The sequence below is a fragment of the Rhizopus microsporus genome (assembly GCF_002708625.1).
Source record: "Rhizopus microsporus ATCC 52813 unplaced genomic scaffold scaffold_1, whole genome shotgun sequence".
NCBI lineage: Eukaryota > Fungi > Mucoromycota > Mucoromycetes > Mucorales > Rhizopodaceae > Rhizopus > Rhizopus microsporus.
In genome coordinates this window covers 1,300,219-1,317,777 of record NW_019671916.1, presented here as the reverse complement: position 1 = coordinate 1,317,777, position 17,559 = coordinate 1,300,219, and the positions used below count along the sequence as shown (strand labels likewise).

Here is a 17,559-nt window from a genome sequence, read left to right as displayed (position 1 = left end):
AATGATTTAATAAAAACAAGTACACTCAGATATTATTTGAGAGAAATCAAGTATTCCTTGATATTTGGGCGTTCTTCAAAGGCTTTAGCAAATGCCTTTAGGTTAGGATACTCATCTAGTCTTTGCAGACACTGGTCATCGTCAAGAAGATGATACACCAAAAAATCAGGGTAGGTAATCTAAATGGCAAAAATTAGGCTGCTTTCCTTAATTACCCAAAGGCTCTACTTGCCTTATTTCCTAAGAGATATGGCCCATCTTTATAGCACGAGTAGTAGTTGTCAAACTTTTTCAGCCAATTTGGGGTAATGACTTCTACATGACGCTTTTTCTCTTCCTACAGCCCATTCTTGTCAGTACTTTTTCTTTACAACTTACACAACCCCTACCTCACTTCCAAGATAAAGCTTTTTTATGCTTTCAAACCAGTCATTCGTTACGTCAGATACTACGTCCAACAGGTAACTCTCTTCATCGGTTGAGCCGTGGTATTTATTGCCCAATTTGGTCGAGATGTAACGCATGGTTGGTACTGTTCTACCAATTATCTTATTTCCCATCTTGATATAAGGAGCGCTACCTGCATAATAACCATCCTTTATTATCTCTTCCCTCATTTCAGGCCATTCCGTTTCTCGGTTAAAACGGATATAGTCATGCTCCAAACCAGCGTCGACAAAAAATAACTTGAGGTTTTCACCACGACCGAGTGTTGGTTTGCCAAGGTTAAAATAATAAAGGCTGATTTTCTCCATGACGAATATCCAGAAAAGATGAATAAATCTGCTGTATTTATAGCTTTGACCAGCTACTGCGGACAAGCGTCGCAGTAAGTTGTGAAACTACGAATCTTCCTCATAAAAAGCCTTGCTTGATCCTTTTTTAAACTTTGCTTGTTATCAATTTGCGCTGGGTAAAAAAAACCAAAAACCAAATTGCGCTTCAAAGGTTCTCAATTCACGGCAAAAGAATAATCTTTGGGTTGGCGATCTAGACAGGCTAATGAGTAATCGAAAGGAAGTGCCAACATCCGAGACCATTTTTTTTTCTTTCTTTATATACCGCCAACCTGGTTCCGTTGCTTAACTTAACCACATTATCTCGCTAAAGTAAAGGTATTAGAGAGTGCTTTGAAGTCATTGAGCTCCATAAGGTCCTTGGGTATATAAGGAGTTCCAGCAAAACGAGATACCGTAATGCCTTTAAACTGAAAAACCTATGTCAAGTAACCCTCCCTTCCTCTCCAATCCATGTATAAAATATTCCTTGGTTTCTTGCTGACGTTGTTCATTATGCATATGTTTGTTCTAACATTTTTCGATTGCTGCTGCTTAAAGATATTATTGTTTGCACCCTGTGTTTTAAACTCGATGGAATACAACTCAATTGTTACATCATCATACTTCGTTTTCATTAGCAAGTCAACCTTTCGTCCATTGCCTTCTTCTTCATTCAAGATTTGCATTTGTTGAGTGGCTTTCGAAACAGTTTCACCATCTCAAGGCTGGCTGGAGAAACTTTATTTAAGCATACGCTTGTAGAATTTCATTGTCGGTTGATGCTGGGATGAATTGAATGTACGAAACTACGTGTTCAGGATTCAATAAATTAGCTGTCTGTGAGAGACAAAGTTTTAACAGCTCAGTTTCGTTCACACCCAATTTCTTTTAACAACTAAGTTAGCAGCTTCAGGAAAGCATTACTTGCACTAGAAGTTAGACTAATACTACGGGCGCTATCTCCACCTATTACCTATGATGTCGCCCAACAAAGCTTTTCAGCGCATGACGCCACGCTAAACATAACTTTATGAAGAAGTAAAAATAAATGTTGATATTTATTTATTCTAGCTTTATGTTGTCAGTTTGATCAACAAAGGTCACTAGCTCAACTGTAATTATGATAAATTTACATTTATGTCAGAGTGAACTGAGCAGACTTAGGTTAGGCAGAGACTTTGGTAGTGTGAAGTTGTATAGTGACTTCACATGTAACGCCCCAAGGAAGTGTCTGTAGTATTAGCCTATTTTTTGGTGCATTGTCTGGTGTATGTACAGTATTTGCCGTAAATAAAGAGAGAAAAAGAAGAAAACATGGTCATTATGAGGTTGCTTTTTATTGTCTGTCATAGGCTGCATGAACATGCGTATCTCTTTCCAGTCTTGTAAAAGTAGCAATCTTTTCTTTACAAGCGGGACAGCTATGGACAACATCCTTTGTCCAAGGAAAAAGGTAAGGTATCAAACACCCTCCACTATGGCATCCCAGCATGTATAACCCAACCATCGATAATCCAGTCAGTAGACCCACATCATAATCAACCACAGTCAAAACGAGTTGGTGACAGTGGGGACATTCAACCACAGCGGACTTGGTCGTTAACGAGTCTACACTTTGAATAGTTATATCCGAAGGAACTGCGGGCTGCGGCAGTCGTTCGATTGGAGGCTGTAGTGCACCATAGTAAGGTGCCTGTGGCATAACAGGTTGAGGAAGAGGCATAGCCATAAGTGGTGGCGAGTAATTAGGAACAGTGCTCTGAGGCATAGAAGCATATGTATCCTGTGGTATATAATGTGGCTTTGGGTAAAGCGTTGGGTTGATTGGTGATTGCGGTGGCTGCTCAAAGTGAGGATTGTTTATACGGTGAGGTGGAATCTGTGACATTGCTTGTATAAAAAAAAGAAAAGAAAAGAAAAGAGAAAAGTTACACCACTCTGAAGCATAAATCATCTGACAAGTTATCATTTTGGAGTGGTATACGCCCTTTAGCCAATTATAAAGATTCATGACCAAGCCTTTGTCGTTCTTTTAGATATGATGTTGCCTTGTTTCATTTGTTTCTTGAAATAGCTCTAACGGTAGCCAATTTATAGATACTGAATCCTTTTCATCTTTCTTTTTGTCTTAACACATATTCCCTCTTCATTATGCATGAACACTGTCCAGCTTCATTGCCTCTATTCACTAAAGGGATTTATTTATCTACTTTGCAAAAAAAAAAAAAAAAAATAATTGTATTCGATAATATCAAGAAATGTGATCTCATTATCTATCTTGCTTAATCTGGTTTTCTTCCCCCTTATGTGTTCTTTCTGCATTAATATAATATAATATCAGTAGACAACTCTCTTTTCTTTTACTAGTGATACCCATCTTGAATAATGTAGAATGTATAAAATATTTTCATAAATTTATTCTGTGACAATCAACGTCTATTTGATGCACCTCAGGACTGAGAGTAACATATAAGATTTATTACTGCTATTTTTGCAGCATATTTTTCAATGCACGGACAGCGAATATTGTGAGGCCAAGATTGGACCAGTCCTCATCTATAAGCTCTCGTAAGTCACCTACTGTTAAAATATCTTGTTCTTTTAATTTTTCAGTCCATTCAATTGCTTTTGAGCGTGTCCTCTTAGTTGCTTTACATGTATCCTCAACAAAAATATCTATTATCACATTGTCATCATATTCTAGTCATACAAGTCACGTTATTCACTGCATATAGGCCAATATAGTCCTAAACAAACCTTTTGCCACAATATTGTTCAAAAGTGTTTCTGGAGATGATGGTTCTCCGTCTGACAGTAAAGCTTCCTCTTGAAGGGCTTTGGCTACTATGACTTTTTCTAATTCAAGAACAGCTAATTGCTCTTTCTCTTCAGCTATAATCGCCTGCTGCAATAAATGAACGCACCTCTTTTCTGCTTCTAGAAACTTTTTTTGCGCCACAAGTAACTCTTGTTTCAATCTTTCTAGTTCTTTCCTAATATCGCACTCTCTTCGCCAGACTGTTGTCTCTTGGCTCTCTCCGCTGCTTTTATTTGAGTGTTCTGCCATTTCTCCTACAATGCGATTAATTTCGCTTACGATCCACTCTTGATGTCTTGCGGGTATTACATTTTCTTCAATCTTTTTTTTGTATGTGTGAGTTACGAAATAAGAGTATAATAGGATAATTTACCATCTCTGATACTACTTCGTCTGCTTTATCTTCATTCTATATATATGCACATATTAACAATTTTAGCCATATATTATTCTATTCATATAAATGATCCTTACATAATTAAAATCAAACTTTACGGCTCGTCTATCTGATCCTTTAAAGACAACCTGTAGTATGATGACTCCTTCTTCGCATGTAACATCATTGGCTAACAGTATTACATCAGGTTCAATTGCTAAAAAGGGGCTTTCTAGTAATTCCTGAGCAGATAGTCTGTAATAATAATAATAGTAATAATAGTAATTAGCAAAACCAGCAGGAATTCACGTTTGGATATTACCTCTCATTCTCATTTGCGCACAGACAACTTTCAATTATATCCAAGACTTGCTGATTTTGAATCTTGGCAATGGATTCTGGCTTAATACTCTATCAACAAAAATAAGTCTCAGATTATCTGGTGTAGCAAGGATGTGTGATCTGGTACCTGACACACTTTTTTATAGACTTGCGCGGTATTCATGCATTCTGCGTAAGGATAATCACCTGTCATCATTTCAATTAGGCACATACCAAACGCATAGAGATCCACCTTTTCATTATAACCATCCTCTTCATACATTTCTGGTGCCATAAACTCGGGTGTTCCAACCATAGTGTATCTTTTATCACCAGTCCAGATAGTTCCAGCTGTACCTAGATCGCCTATCTTGATTTCACCATGTGCACCATTTACAAAGATATTATCACATTTGATATCTCGATGTACAATAGGCGGATTATGGCTGTGTAAGTAAGCTAGCCCTTTGAGAATTTGACGAGACCATTTCTTGACAATTTTAATATTAGGTAAACCGAGTTTTTGTATATATTGGCGTAGAGTGCCGGATGTCATCAACTCGGTAACAAAAATGAATTCTATGTTATTATCACTGAGCCATGCGTCGTGGAATGCAATAATATTTGGATGTCGAATAGATTTTAATAATTCAACTTCCTGTGCAACATCTTGTTGGCTGTCATTCTATACATAAAACATTAATAAGGGAATCAACTTCTTGTAGCATACTTGACTTACATGAATCACATTCCATGCTACTTCGTATCCTTCTTCTCTATCGATTGCTTTGTATACTGTCTTGAATGTACCACGGCCTAACAATAAGTTCAATCTACAGTATCTCTGGTTAGGAGACATCTCCAGTGGATATTCAACTGGATTAGGACTACTAAGGGGTCTGTTTTCATCAAATAAGCAGTTGGTGTCTATGGGCGAAAGATGAACATCTGTGCTTATAAACGTAGTCTGTGCTTGTGTCATTGTTAAAAATGTAAAAAGAAAAGAAAGAAAGAAATGGGATTGAGTCAATAAAAATATGCTGTTTTTTGTAGAATTTTAACTTTATTTTCCACGTGAGGCTATTCGCTTCCCTTCTTACACACCCACAAATAAACAAAACATAATCATGGGCTTCTAAGCTGTAATGACTTGATCGAATTCACCACTCTCGATCTATGATTTAATGTATAAGTTCACTGTTCATTTCTCTTCCTTCTTATGTTTTCTGTTTACCATTTCCTTGATGATATCTAATCCACCCAACAATTCACCTTTATAGAAGAGCATAGGGAATGTTGGCCAGTTAACATGTGTCTTCAATCCTTGTCTAACTTCATCATCTGTTAATATATCAAAATAGCCGTACTTGACATGTCTATCATTTAGCAAAGCGACCATTTGTCTTGAAAATCCACAACGAGGTTCTTCGGGTGTTCCTTTTATGAACACCATGACAGGTTGCTTTTCAATGAGCTCTTGAAGCCGAGTACTTAGGTCTTTTTCTTTAGGTAACATTTCTTGAAACTCTCCAGATGCAACCATCTCCTTTACAATGTCTAGTCCACCTATTAACTCTCCATTTACATATACTTGTGGGTAAGTTGGCCAGTCTGAGTAAGCCTTTAATCCTATATAATCGAGCAGAGTCAGAAATACAATCATATCGATTGTTTAACGTCTTACCTTGACGTACATCTTCGTCAGCAAGGATGTTGAATGAGCTGTATTTTACTTTTTGTTCTGCCAACAATTCTACAAGTTGACGAGAAAATCCACAACGAGGCTATCGTATATCAGTCGGTACATTCATATGATCTATATCTTTTTTTTCTCTTTACCTGTTGAGGTGTTCCCTTTATAAAGATCATGACAGGAGCACTGTTAATAAGTGCCTTCAAACGAGAATTGAGATCCTTCACAGGCTTTGCTTCGCTATCTGCTGAAGCAGCAGGTGTGGTAACAAACTTATTCAAGACGCCTTTAGCATGCTTGGCTACTGCATTACTTAACTCTGCTGCCTTTGCTCCTTCAACTTGCTCAACTACTTTTCCACCCTAGATATAATCTAAATCTTGTTGCCACAATAAGATAAAATGACTTACCTTCAAAATGATAAAGGTAGGTACAGCAGAAATTTCAAAGCTCTCAGATATATCAGGATTCTCTTCAGCTTCAATCTATTACAAGTTAATTTTTGCTTTCTTTATCTCTCTCTTTACGTAGTCGTTATCTATACCTTTAAAAATTGAAGAGCAGGAAACTTGCCAGAAAGTTCGGCAAAGACGTCGTTCATTTGCTGGCAAGGCTCTGCCCAAGGAGCCCAAAAGTTTAATATAAATACAAGATCTTTCTTTTGAACAAGTTCCTGGAACTGGGCTTCAGATCGAATCTCAATCAAGTTTGACATTCTTTTTTGATTTGTAAGAAAAAAGATATCAAATCTAATCAAACTACTTTTTTTTTGAACGCTTTTTTAGATACCGCTATACACGTGACTTTTGATTACGTAGCGAGTATAGCGTTGTTTGCGCGTACTTTTTCTTTTCCTTACTTTCTAGTTTCTTTCAAATAAAAGGAAAAACCATGTCACTGCAACAATTACAAACTCTTCGCGATCAGTTAAGAAATGAAATGAACACTCCTTCACCTAATCTCCAGTTGGTGGGTCAACTTCTTACTCAAGCCAAGGTAAAGAATGGATGACAAAGGCACGATTCGTTATTTACCTAGACTAGGTTTTATTAATCCCTCTTGGAGCTTTCACACCAACTATTGGCAAGATAAATGCTGATTCAATGACAACTGCACGTAAAGTATACATGCTTTTTTCTTTTTTTAAAAAAATGCTCATTTGCTGTTAGGTGACATTCTCGAAATTGGAGCTTATTATAGTGTTCGTGTCAAGGATATTGCTTCCTTTGAAAGATACATTGCACAATTGAACACTTACTATCATGATCTTTCGTAATATCTGAATATAATATGCACAACTTTTTTTTAACTTGTATATTTCCTGTATAGTTCCCAACTTCCTCCTTCTCAGCAGATGTACCCTCTCATTGGCTTGAATCTACTTCGACTATTATCACAAAACAAATTATCTGAATTTCACACAACCCTTGAAAGCATTGACCTTGATCAATTACATTCAAATCCATTTATTAAACAAGCTGTTGACTTGGGTATGAAAGGGCACGCTTGATATAGCTGATATGACTAATATCTACTTTATTAGAACAATATTTAATGGAAGGCAGCTATAATAAAGTTTGGAGTGCTAGAGGTTCTGTGAAAGGAGAAGAGTTTACGTTTTTCTACGATATCTTGATGAACACCACTAGGTAAAAGACAAACAAACGATTTTAATAGAAGACTTATTTTTGCCTCCCTTTTTTAGACATGAAATTGCCAACTGCAGCGAAAAAGCGTATGAATATCTTCCCTTAAATGATGCCTGTACCTTATTATTCCTAAAGAATACCGAAGAGTTGCTTAGCTTTGCTTCCGAACGTGGATGGAAATTGAATCCAGCCGAACAAAAGGTCTACTTTACTACAGAAGATGACAGTATTGTAGAGATTCCTCAAGAGCAGACGATCACGCGTACCTTAGGTTATGCTAAAGAACTCGAACGTATTGTATAAATCATAATAAACAATTGATTTCTATGGCAACTGTGGTAGTACAAAAAAGAAAATCATGAGTCCTTTTTTTCTTCTTTTTTTTTCTTTTTATTTTTTAATCATAACATAACATGATGCCTGGTGAAGCTATGCTTTTTTTGTTTGCCATTATTATGGATGCTCTGCTCCTGTTTATGATGGTCTTTTTTGTAAGTTTATTCTCGAATCAAGCCTCAAGTGTTTAATGAACGTCATTAGGTCATCATGTTTTCAGATTTAGAATGTGACTATATTAATCCTATTGATCTCTGTAACAAACTGAACCAGGTAAGTAATACACTTTAACAGAGAGAGAGAGAGAGGAAAGAAAGAAAAGTAACCACGTATCAATCCAAGTTTGTCTTGCCCGAAATGGGTGCACATGCCTTTTTGTTTTTCATGTTCCTTGTCAATGGAAGTTGGATAGCTACTCTCTTGAACTTGCCTTTGGTTGCCTATAATGTTAGAAAGTAAGTAATAGCAGAAAGAGGGGGAAAGCGAGAAAAGAGTGATAAATATTGAACGCGTCACATTTCATGATAGAGTGGTGAATGGACGTCATATGTATGATGCCACAGAGATATTCCGTACCTTGCCTCAGCATAAAAAGGAAAGCTTTATTAAGTTGGGCTTTTACTTGATTGTAAGTACCAGTCGCTTATAACAAAAGAAGGGATTACTGATAGTATTCTTTAGTGCTTCTTTTACTTCTTGTACCGAATGATTTGTGCATTAATTGCTGCAGATGCATAAGATAGAAAAAAGAAAACAACGAAGGGAGAGAGGACAATTGTTTATATATGTTGTAATGTCTATTTCTTGCTTTATTTTACGCGTGTTCATATAAAGATCAATATACTATGGTACATACTTTGCTTTTTGTTTACAGGCTTTTTAAAGTGAATTATTATAAATTTTGTTAGAGACAAGTATCGATAGTAAAATCAAAAGACGCTATAGTCATTATCTGTAGACACTTAATAATTAAAGTATTATATTCCTTGAAGTTAAAAAGTACGGTTTAGGAAATACTTTCAACCGAGGACTAACTGCGACAAAAGCAGTTGAAAAAACAGAATGAACTAGACTGTCCAACTGTGACGAAATTGAGCTCGAAATATGACAGACAAACTTTGTATTCATTATCTCAGTTGCTTACAAATAACAGAAGAAGTTGTGTTCCAAAAAAGGACGTAAGACCTCGCTTATCTCAGTGCTTAAACAAGGTGGCTGTGTAAGAGTACACAGTAGAAAAATCATAAAAAATAGGACGATGATAAAGATATTCCTCAAGTTTAGCTTTTTTATAGACTCTCGTTAACAGACTATGAACAGTTAGCGTGTATTAAAGGAAAGCTATGTGTTAATATTATTTTATATTTATTATATACAGGTTTTATAAAAAGAAAATACAATCTACTGTGGCACCCAGGCCTTATGTAACTCCTCGATATATTTGGAAAATGTCGATCTTGGTGTTGTTAGTATACCTCTACCATGAGCAGCTACCATGGCATCCACTAGAGGTATTAGAAACCGTTTTAGAGATTTAGATGGAGATACCATATCCCTTAAATCATCTAAAGGGGAAAGAAGATGGCCTGGCAAATCGCCCAAGGTGACTGTACAAGGAAACTCGCGAAACCACGGTAGGAGGTCACTACCTTTACCTTTTGGGTTCTTATGATCTGTTGCTATATACACCTTTACTTTTTTGCCTACGGTCATCTGATCTGAATCGAGAGGAATATCTACACAATTGTCTGTTTCATGACTGCCGACAATCTCTGTCATATTTTTCACAAAGTTCTGTAGATTGGTCGGTAGTTCCTTCTTGAAGGGTTTATCTCCAGTACGAAAGTGAACCGACATAAAAGAGCCTTTACCACCTAAATGGTCTACGATCGATTGGACTGTCATCCCCAAAGGTGTATCTAGTCTGTAATGAAGCGCGTGTGTAATCTTTTGATGTACTGTTTTTAGTTCAGGATCTACTATATTTAACCGAGTGGAGCCGAAGACACCGCCTAAAAATAGTAACTTCTCCTCTCTATAAAGGTGCTGTGGCAGTAATACTTTGTAATACCGTCTTCCGCCAAATGAGTCAACATAATTTGAGTGCTCGTCAAGTATCTCTGTTGCTTGCGTCATATTCTCATAAAGTCTCCAGTCGTAGAGCTGTGCATCTTCATACAAGTATATATCATCTCTAGATAAATTGAATTGTTTCTGGATAGTCTCAAGAGACATCACATCTTGGAATCTATATTGGATGTAGGGTGTCAATGGTGAAAGGTCGTGCAGGTCCGACCATGATAGAACACCGAAATTCCTATATTCTTCACATCTAGAGCGCTGTACATAGGTAGCTATTTTGCCTGGTGTTGGTCGTTGACAGAGTTTCGTAAATGGTTTTGGGGTTGTTAACCACTGTAGATGGTCCATAAGCTGTTCCCGTGGCATCCAACCAAATACATTTCCCAAGAAAGCTGGAGGTATAAGTAAAGTACGTTTTAGCATGTAAGCAAGTAGCAGAGCATTGGCTAGTTCAATGCGTTGATTCGATAGACCGGAGTGAGGCAAGTATGCCAAATATCGATCTTGTTGAGACTGATTTGTTGTGATGGTTGTGCCAATGACTGTGGCAGTAGCAGATGAATAATGTAGTTTCAGTCTAAAGTGAATAATGATGTGTGATAATAGAAAAAAAGATGCCAGGATGAAGAGGATGAATGCTTTTGACTTGGTGAATCGTATGAGACCATGAACGGACTGTGGTTTATTGACTATTCTCGTTAAAAGCATTGTGTGTAACAGAATGCATGTACACACAAAAATGAAAGAAAAGAAAAGGAATAGCAAGGTTTAATAAGGGAAAGGGAAGAAAAAAGGGAGAAGGGAACAGAAGTTATTTAATTTTATTAATTTCTAAAATTGTATTTTTTAATACTTGAAATAAACGGAAAAGCAGAAAGATAAACTATGTGTTTGTGTAGCTTGACTGAAAATCTTTTTTGTATAAATTGGATTATTTTGGGATTATTTATATATTCTTGGCATAGTAACACGAGTTTAACAATCTTTATGTTCCTAGTGCAAACATAATTTAACTATTGGTTTATGTTTTGATTGTCATGTCAACAGATTGCCTCGCATGCGGTGCAAATTCATTGTGCATTTAAAAATTGTTTGTTTAGATTGATTGTTTAATAAATTGGAGTGATCTACAGTAGGTAACACTGAAAGTTTGCAGCCACAAAAGCTAGGCGTATCTTTCAAGTAATACGCGTTTCCATGGTAATGCCCAGGTAACCGCGCAGTTTTCTTAATCTTGCAGTACCAAAAGAAAAAATTGAAAAAAAAATCATCTGGTTTTCCTTTTATGTATTTTTATATCCATCTTGATTTACTTGTAGATGATGGATTCGTTCTTGCCGTTTTTACAATCTCTCTAGATGTGGTTATTCATCTTTCTTTGATCTATTTCTCAAATGATAATAATTCGTATGTAACAAGAACTAACTAGAAATGAAGAAAAAAGCATTTTCCTATATGGATCTGATACCATTACTGCAACTTATAAGCAAAAAAAAAAAAAAAAGAAAGAAAGCCATCTTTTCTGATTTTGGTCAATAGGGACTTTCCTTTTCTCAACTCACTAACAAATTATCATTATTAAAATGAACCGTATAATGGCATACTATAGTTCAATGATCAAGTTTTAATAGTATAAGTGTGTGAAAGATACTAAAAATCCTTTGGGAACAAAAGGTAAAAAAAGTAAAGGCAAAAGTCTGGGAACTTTAATATGCAAATGAGAAGAGACTAAAGGGATTCACGAAGAAGAAGAAAATCAATTAACTAAGAGGGATTCAAGGTTCGAGAGAGGTGAGGGAGAGAAGAGTGAGCAAGGTAGTACATTTCTTGCAAAATGGCACATATGGTTGGCCAGACGCAAGCCTTTTGTTTAGATGAGGGTTTTTGGGTCGATAGTCTGTTAAGTAAGAAGGAAAAAGGGTCATTAAGTGTTTGGGGCAGCTGCAATCTGTTGTGAATATTAAGGCACCGAAAGGAGTGTGCTTTGCACTGTGGAATCTCAATTAAATTTTTTACTGGCCTGCAAGCAGTTAAAAATCTGTTGGCCATAATTAAGGATGCTCATTATGGTCTACGAATTTTTACGTGCCTGTAGGCCAGTAAATGTGCAGTGGTTGGCCAGTAAAACAGTAAATGAATCTGTTGCGTTCATTCGTCCAATTCATTCTATTCTTTATATTCTATTGGCTAAAACATATGTTCACTCTGCCACACCATTCGTTCATATTCATAGCTTTAGTAGTATTAAAAACATGCTTCTTTTAAATAATTCATTGCAGCTTTGGTTTTATAGTATATTTATTAAATAAAGGATAAAACAAAAAACAAAAAAAAAGGAAAGAGAAAGAAGGCATAAACAAGGCCAAATTATTCATATTCTTATTGATCTCCGTAATCTTCGCCTTCTTCTTCCACAGTAGTAGTTTTTCGCTGCTTTCTTGAAGCGCTTGACGTACCTAAATATACGAGTTTAGTTGGCTTTTTTTTTTTCAATAGAAAATATAGTAAAATCATCTTAATCATCATCGAGTCTTTTTCCGAGCAGATGCCTCTGAGGACCATCAACAGTAAACTGAAAGCTTGAATTGAAGTCAAACGTGGACTTTTCGTCTACAACTGATATGCTATATGAAAGCATGTTAGTGAATATGTATTATATATAACGTCAAAAGTCTATAATATATACCTCATCGGTTCAGAAATCAACAGTCGTGATTCATTTGATGAGCCTTGGACTACTTCAGCCACAGCATCATCTAAGAAAGATTAATGTTAGTAAAATAAGTCAAGGGCGAAAATTTGTCTTCGACTATACCTTTGCCATTACCGCTGGTAGCTTGCTTCTTGTTTCGTCGACGGATCGATTTACTTATAGATTTGATAATCGTCTGCAACACGGAGTAAGGGACTACTTGTACGTTGTGAGTTTTGTTCTTAAATTATACTCCCAAGGCTTTCATTTGAATCTTGTCAGTTGTGGGCTTAATACCGTCTTATGATTGTAATACGCTTGTATCATTTATGGTGTTTATGTGAGAGATATACCACGCGCTGGCTATTTGGATTTTCTTTTTTTTGCTTCAGTCCGGTAAATATTGTAGTTAAAACATCGATTACTTCATGGATTATTGCTGTGCAGTGTTCATGAAGCAGCATATTCGGCTACTTCTTGTTTCGTAGGTTGATGTCTAACATATTTCAAGAAGCCTTGAGGAAAAAAAATAATTTATTTTGAAGAATTAGTATTTACCAGGAGCCACTTGCGAAGATACGTACAAGGTCATGCGACATGATAGCCATAGGTGCTGTAGTTAGTCTACAAAGATGACCTTTGTAATGCTCACAGCTCTATTAAAAATTGCATCAGTATAAAAGCAGAAAGGAGTAAATAGAAAATACTTAACTTCAGAGGTTTATTTGTAAGCGTGTTAAATCAGCAAACAAACCCAATCTCTCCAGACCACGCTTTAGCAATGTTAAAGGGTTATTGTCACCTCTAGGAAGGCGTCGAGTCTTAGAAGAAATGTCAGACCAGAGACGTTTTCTTCCAATGTCCTTCGCTAACGTTACACCTATTGTTGAGTAAGCAAAGCGCTTAGACCAAGTCCGTTCGTTAAAGTGCTATAAAAAAAGGGGAAAAAAAGAGGTAGGTCAGAAATACTTTAAAGCCCTGACGATGAGTTATCCAATTAACGAGTTTCTATTGGCTAACACTGCGTCTTTGTTTATGCACATGTAATTGTTAGCAAAGACGAACCTTCATAGTTGGTAATAAGCCATTGACTTTAGTAAAGGTGTTGGCTGATGCTTTATATTAAATATACAATATATAAAAGAGCCTATCGTGCGTTTATTATCACTAGACCCATTTGTGATATGTGTTTAAACAACAAAAGGAAATAGTCATTAGTAGCTCGTTGTGTAAACAGCGGAAGTGGAGACGCTCTTATGAAAGCATTTCTAGATTTCCTTTAGTCAAGGAATGAGTCAACAACTAATCTCACTTTAAGGTCAATTCTGTTTAAGATGTCAAAATATGTTTTATATAAATACACGCACATTAAGAGGCCAAAATCAAGCAGAGCAAAAGACCAAATGACGAAAGTTACAAGATACCTAGTAGTCGCTTACGCGTTTATTTGCTTTGATAGATTCTGGCATTCTCATTTGATAATCTAATATCATACATTAGTAAAGAAACTCTAGTAAAAAAGAGAATGTGTATTACCTCCGTTTTGTGTAATATATCTCACCCAAGGCAATGCTTGATATCCACTCTTTTCTACAATCTTTAAGTATCTAACCTGAATGCCTGAAACTGTAAAGTAAGGAATTTCAAATTTGATATTGATGGGTGGCTTCTTTTCTGATTCATCGGCTGCTTGAACAGATGGCAGACCAAAGTGAGCACGCATAATGAACTCTTTTCCTCCCTGGAACTGTTTAATTTTCCACACAAGGCATGACCTTTCTGGTTTGTATGAAACAGATCCACTGCTCGACTATATTTTTTTGTCTTGTAAATGGATAAAGTAGAGATGTAGTGAGATTCTCTTACCTTGAACTTGGGGGTATCGGCATCGTCAGGCACAGGCACTTCAATTTCTACATTATTAGCTGTACTCTTACGTTTAAACTGCGCCTTTGCCTTGACAAGATATTCAACACGAGAGCCAGAGTATGTCTCCACAACAGCCTCCACCCAAATTAATGGTTTCACTGTCGTCTGCAAACGGTAGCTCATCAGCTCAAAGTCTCCGTCAGGAGGGATAAAACTGATCGTACGATCATTTTCAAACCTAGACAAACGAACACACTGATGGAATTTGACATCTTCCATTTCAATGGCTTTTGTAGCTGAACCTCCTCTCCCCGTTGCTTCAAACATGACCTTGTCATTTAAACCCAAACGAAGTTCAGGCATACCGGACAAATAACATCTCATCTTGACTGAACCAAGCACCTCGCTTCTCAATACGTTGCCATTTGCATTTACCTAGTGAAGAAAAGTCAACTTTGACCGTCTTTTCTCTTTCACTAGCTTCTTTCTCTTCTTTTTCTTACCAACAAGTTTACACTTTCAATAACATCCAAAAATACTTCATTCTTTTTGTATTTGATACCTTCTGAACGCCAAGAGACTGCATTTGTTACAGCCATGGGAGGACGGACTTGGACCTCAAGCTTATGGGCATCTTGGGTTATATATCTAAAGAAGATGAAAGGTGAGCCACCGTGGATTTTTTGTTGTAGATCTCTTTTTACTCTTGTAAAATCTTAGTTTCTGTCGTCTGAGGATAACCAAAATCCATCATTTCATCCAATAATTCATACACAATCACAAAGTTATCTCGAATCGATTCTTCTTCCAGTTCTTTAAAGTATTCCGTAAATACTTCAGTCAGTTTGTGAAGGTAAAGCATGATAGAGGCAGCATTGGTGTTTTTCCGTGTCAAGGCAAGCACTGCATTATATTAGAATATACATTTATATAATGAACTAATGAAAAGCGTAACCTACAATAAAGATTGCTGTGTTTCAAGTATAGATAGTTGATGCCTTCATGAGTGAAGCAGGGTAAAGGAACTTGTTCATCTTCTGCTTCTGAGACCTATAAAATAAAGTATTAGCTTAAAGATAAGAGAGACCTGGGGAGGAATTACCAAAGGCATAAATTTCTCTACTGCACTCATTGGAATGTCACCTCTGTAGTTACGAGAAATGAGAACCTTTCCCTTAAGATCCAAAATGAAAACTACCAATCCGTTAAAGCCCTGACATAAAGGGAATATGTTTTATCTTATTTACTTGCAGATGCCATCTAACCGTTCCTTTAAAAATATAAAACAAGAGGGAAAAAAAAGACACCTTAGAATTCAGCGGTAGTTGAAATGAACGAGTGCGCTTTATTACAAAAGTGCAAGTGATATTAAATTAGATTCAACTTTCCATCTTGGATAAATAAAGGTGGCAGTCGATGCTCAATTCTATACATCTTCCAAGACTCTAAAATCATCTCCTTGAAGACAGAATTGATGCCACATCCTGTGATATCAATCCATACAAGCTCACGGTTATTCTTTACGAGTTGTCCTAGACTAGTTTCGTTCGTACTACTCAAAAAGGCCGCAGATAGATATTGTAGTTTGGTGCAATGCACGAGTAGTTCCAGACCTCTGTTATCAATCCTCCAGCATCGCGTTAGATAAAGAAGTTTTAGATTTGGGCAATGCTTTACAATGGTTTCAATCGTTGCATTTGTCAAACTATAGGCCGAGTTCAGTCTTAGGTGAGTAAGGGATGACCCTAGGTTAGAGAGGATCAGATCCAGATGCATATCTTTCAAGTCAACCACGAACTCCAGATCCAAATGTCTTAACTGATTAGGCCCCTCAAGGGATATGTCAGTGTAGACAAAATTGGCTAAAGATTCAATAGTTAACTTTCTCAAAAGATTCAGCCATAGACCCTTTAATCGAGCAGGTCTTTTGTTCTTGTAAGCCTTTTTCTGATAAAAGATTGGAAACAAAGCTTTATCACCAAGGCGTTCACAGCCTGAAAGATCCAAGTACTCTAGGTTGTAGCAATAATTCAGTACGTTGCAGACTTGATCGTCCGTAACAGATAATAGCCACTCTGCTTCCTTGGACGATGTGTCTATGCCTCGATAATTCTCATTATCTTCTTGATTCTCTACAGACCATGGTGCCTCTATATGCTCCAAGCCAGTCAAGTCATAATTGACTCGCTCTAATCGAACGTATCCTCGCGTTGATGGCTGTAGTTCATCGTTGTTTTCAATGGCCCGCACGTTCAGTGCACTTGTGAGTTGAGACGATATCAGACGTGGTGAAGGTTTTAGCACAAGAGAAGAGACACAAGGTCCAAATTGCTTGGCAAATTCTGTATCTTCAAATGTTCTCTGAAGTAGCATCCAATGTGGAAATGTTCTAATGTACAAATGACGATAAAGGACTGGCATGACGACTGTATACCACAGATGACTAACACCAGCCGCAGCGGGTAAGCTAGATCTAGGCAAATAGTCAACAATCCTTTTGACAATTTCAGCTGGAAAGTTGAGTGGTCGTGTCGGTGTTGATAATGTTTGATAGAGAAGGGACAAAGATTCCCCTTCTTTACCACTGTGCCAAAAGATACGCATGATACTAAAAGAAACAAGAGGAAAAAAAAATGTGTCAAGCGGATCTTTAAATTACGGCAACTGTACACGACTGCATAAATCCTCTGTCGAGGCAGGAACATTTTAAATATACATTGTACGCACTGATCAGAATAAAAAGATGCTAATGCTACTAAATAGGCATTGAAAGCTGCTGATTTTGGTACAACATGAAAACAATCTACCGCACACATGCACATGTTTTGCTTACACTCCCCTTTTCATAGATATACTTTAATGATGCTCAAAGTATTGTTTATTTCTTTGCGTCTTGGTATAAACGCAAAAGATAAAGCAAAAGTAAACAAAGGAAGGATAGGGG

The 17,559-nt window shown here is 36.8% G+C and overlaps 10 protein-coding genes across 10 annotated transcripts; 2 read left to right on the top strand and 8 right to left on the bottom strand.

Moving 5' to 3' along the window:
• Window positions 1-32: 32 nt before the first annotated feature.
• On the bottom strand, window positions 33-755 carry RHIMIDRAFT_284951 (uncharacterized protein; the record flags this gene model as incomplete). Its single annotated transcript, XM_023613228.1, has 3 exons — window positions 33-179; window positions 314-337; window positions 390-755. 3 exons carry the CDS (start codon window positions 753-755, stop codon window positions 33-35), a joined length of 537 nt encoding a protein of 178 aa, XP_023471147.1.
• A 1,192-nt stretch (window positions 756-1,947) lies between these two features.
• RHIMIDRAFT_253904 (uncharacterized protein) lies at window positions 1,948-2,699 on the bottom strand. Its single transcript, XM_023611059.1, has one exon. The coding sequence runs from the start codon at window positions 2,665-2,667 to the stop codon at window positions 2,116-2,118; it is 552 nt and encodes a 183-aa protein (XP_023471146.1). The 5' UTR covers window positions 2,668-2,699; the 3' UTR covers window positions 1,948-2,115.
• Window positions 2,700-3,264: 565 nt separating this feature from the next.
• Window positions 3,265-5,276, bottom strand: RHIMIDRAFT_232864 (kinase-like protein; the record flags this gene model as incomplete). Its single annotated transcript, XM_023607828.1, has 7 exons — window positions 3,265-3,479; window positions 3,537-3,918; window positions 3,971-4,006; window positions 4,072-4,228; window positions 4,296-4,384; window positions 4,443-4,979; window positions 5,034-5,276. The coding sequence occupies 7 exons, from the start codon at window positions 5,274-5,276 to the stop codon at window positions 3,265-3,267; spliced, it is 1,659 nt and encodes a 552-aa protein (XP_023471145.1).
• A 153-nt stretch (window positions 5,277-5,429) lies between these two features.
• Window positions 5,430-6,702, bottom strand: RHIMIDRAFT_232863 (glutaredoxin 3-like protein; the record flags this gene model as incomplete). The annotated part of the gene is made up of 6 exons (XM_023607827.1): window positions 5,430-5,468; window positions 5,529-5,923; window positions 5,979-6,078; window positions 6,134-6,349; window positions 6,398-6,472; window positions 6,532-6,702. The coding sequence occupies 6 exons, from the start codon at window positions 6,700-6,702 to the stop codon at window positions 5,430-5,432; spliced, it is 996 nt and encodes a 331-aa protein (XP_023471144.1).
• A 224-nt stretch (window positions 6,703-6,926) lies between these two features.
• RHIMIDRAFT_243505 (uncharacterized protein) lies at window positions 6,927-7,939 on the top strand (the record flags this gene model as incomplete). Its single annotated transcript, XM_023609950.1, has 6 exons — window positions 6,927-6,983; window positions 7,031-7,103; window positions 7,157-7,259; window positions 7,317-7,477; window positions 7,531-7,636; window positions 7,693-7,939. 6 exons carry the CDS (start codon window positions 6,927-6,929, stop codon window positions 7,937-7,939), a joined length of 747 nt encoding a protein of 248 aa, XP_023471143.1.
• A 52-nt stretch (window positions 7,940-7,991) lies between these two features.
• Window positions 7,992-8,846, top strand: RHIMIDRAFT_7514 (cornichon). Its single transcript, XM_023615642.1, has 5 exons — window positions 7,992-8,127; window positions 8,177-8,245; window positions 8,315-8,427; window positions 8,501-8,600; window positions 8,654-8,846. The coding sequence occupies exons 1-5, from the start codon at window positions 8,050-8,052 to the stop codon at window positions 8,708-8,710; spliced, it is 417 nt and encodes a 138-aa protein (XP_023471142.1). The 5' UTR covers window positions 7,992-8,049; the 3' UTR covers window positions 8,711-8,846.
• Window positions 8,847-9,180: 334 nt separating this feature from the next.
• Window positions 9,181-10,922, bottom strand: RHIMIDRAFT_7510 (uncharacterized protein). The gene has a single exon (XM_023615641.1). It carries the CDS (start codon window positions 10,760-10,762, stop codon window positions 9,374-9,376), a length of 1,389 nt encoding a protein of 462 aa, XP_023471141.1. The 5' UTR covers window positions 10,763-10,922; the 3' UTR covers window positions 9,181-9,373.
• A 1,647-nt stretch (window positions 10,923-12,569) lies between these two features.
• Window positions 12,570-13,014, bottom strand: RHIMIDRAFT_232860 (uncharacterized protein; the record flags this gene model as incomplete). The annotated part of the gene is made up of 4 exons (XM_023607826.1): window positions 12,570-12,678; window positions 12,741-12,810; window positions 12,870-12,942; window positions 13,000-13,014. The coding sequence occupies 4 exons, from the start codon at window positions 13,012-13,014 to the stop codon at window positions 12,570-12,572; spliced, it is 267 nt and encodes an 88-aa protein (XP_023471140.1).
• A 1,156-nt stretch (window positions 13,015-14,170) lies between these two features.
• RHIMIDRAFT_284946 (clathrin adaptor, mu subunit) lies at window positions 14,171-15,875 on the bottom strand (the record flags this gene model as incomplete). The annotated part of the gene is made up of 8 exons (XM_023613227.1): window positions 14,171-14,229; window positions 14,283-14,556; window positions 14,613-15,050; window positions 15,119-15,263; window positions 15,320-15,518; window positions 15,575-15,665; window positions 15,718-15,809; window positions 15,863-15,875. 8 exons carry the CDS (start codon window positions 15,873-15,875, stop codon window positions 14,171-14,173), a joined length of 1,311 nt encoding a protein of 436 aa, XP_023471139.1.
• A 108-nt stretch (window positions 15,876-15,983) lies between these two features.
• On the bottom strand, window positions 15,984-17,219 carry RHIMIDRAFT_243500 (RNI-like protein; the record flags this gene model as incomplete). Its single annotated transcript, XM_023609949.1, has 1 exon — window positions 15,984-17,219. One exon carries the CDS (start codon window positions 17,217-17,219, stop codon window positions 15,984-15,986), a length of 1,236 nt encoding a protein of 411 aa, XP_023471138.1.
• Between the last annotated feature and the right edge of the window lie 340 nt (window positions 17,220-17,559).

Excerpts from the sequence above, each read along its gene's own strand:
- RHIMIDRAFT_7514 (XM_023615642.1), top strand. The coding sequence starts at position 8,050 with ATGATGCCTGGTGAAGCTATGCTTTTTTTGTTTGCCATTATTATGGAT. Across the intron at positions 8,428-8,500 it reads GTTGCCTATAATGTTAGAAA|AGTGGTGAATGGACGTCATA; the intron begins GTAAGTAATAGC and ends ATTTCATGATAG. Across the intron at positions 8,601-8,653 it reads AGTTGGGCTTTTACTTGATT|TGCTTCTTTTACTTCTTGTA; the intron begins GTAAGTACCAGT and ends AGTATTCTTTAG.
- RHIMIDRAFT_7510 (XM_023615641.1), bottom strand. The coding sequence starts at position 10,762 with ATGCTTTTAACGAGAATAGTCAATAAACCACAGTCCGTTCATGGTCTC.
- RHIMIDRAFT_253904 (XM_023611059.1), bottom strand. The coding sequence starts at position 2,667 with ATGTCACAGATTCCACCTCACCGTATAAACAATCCTCACTTTGAGCAG.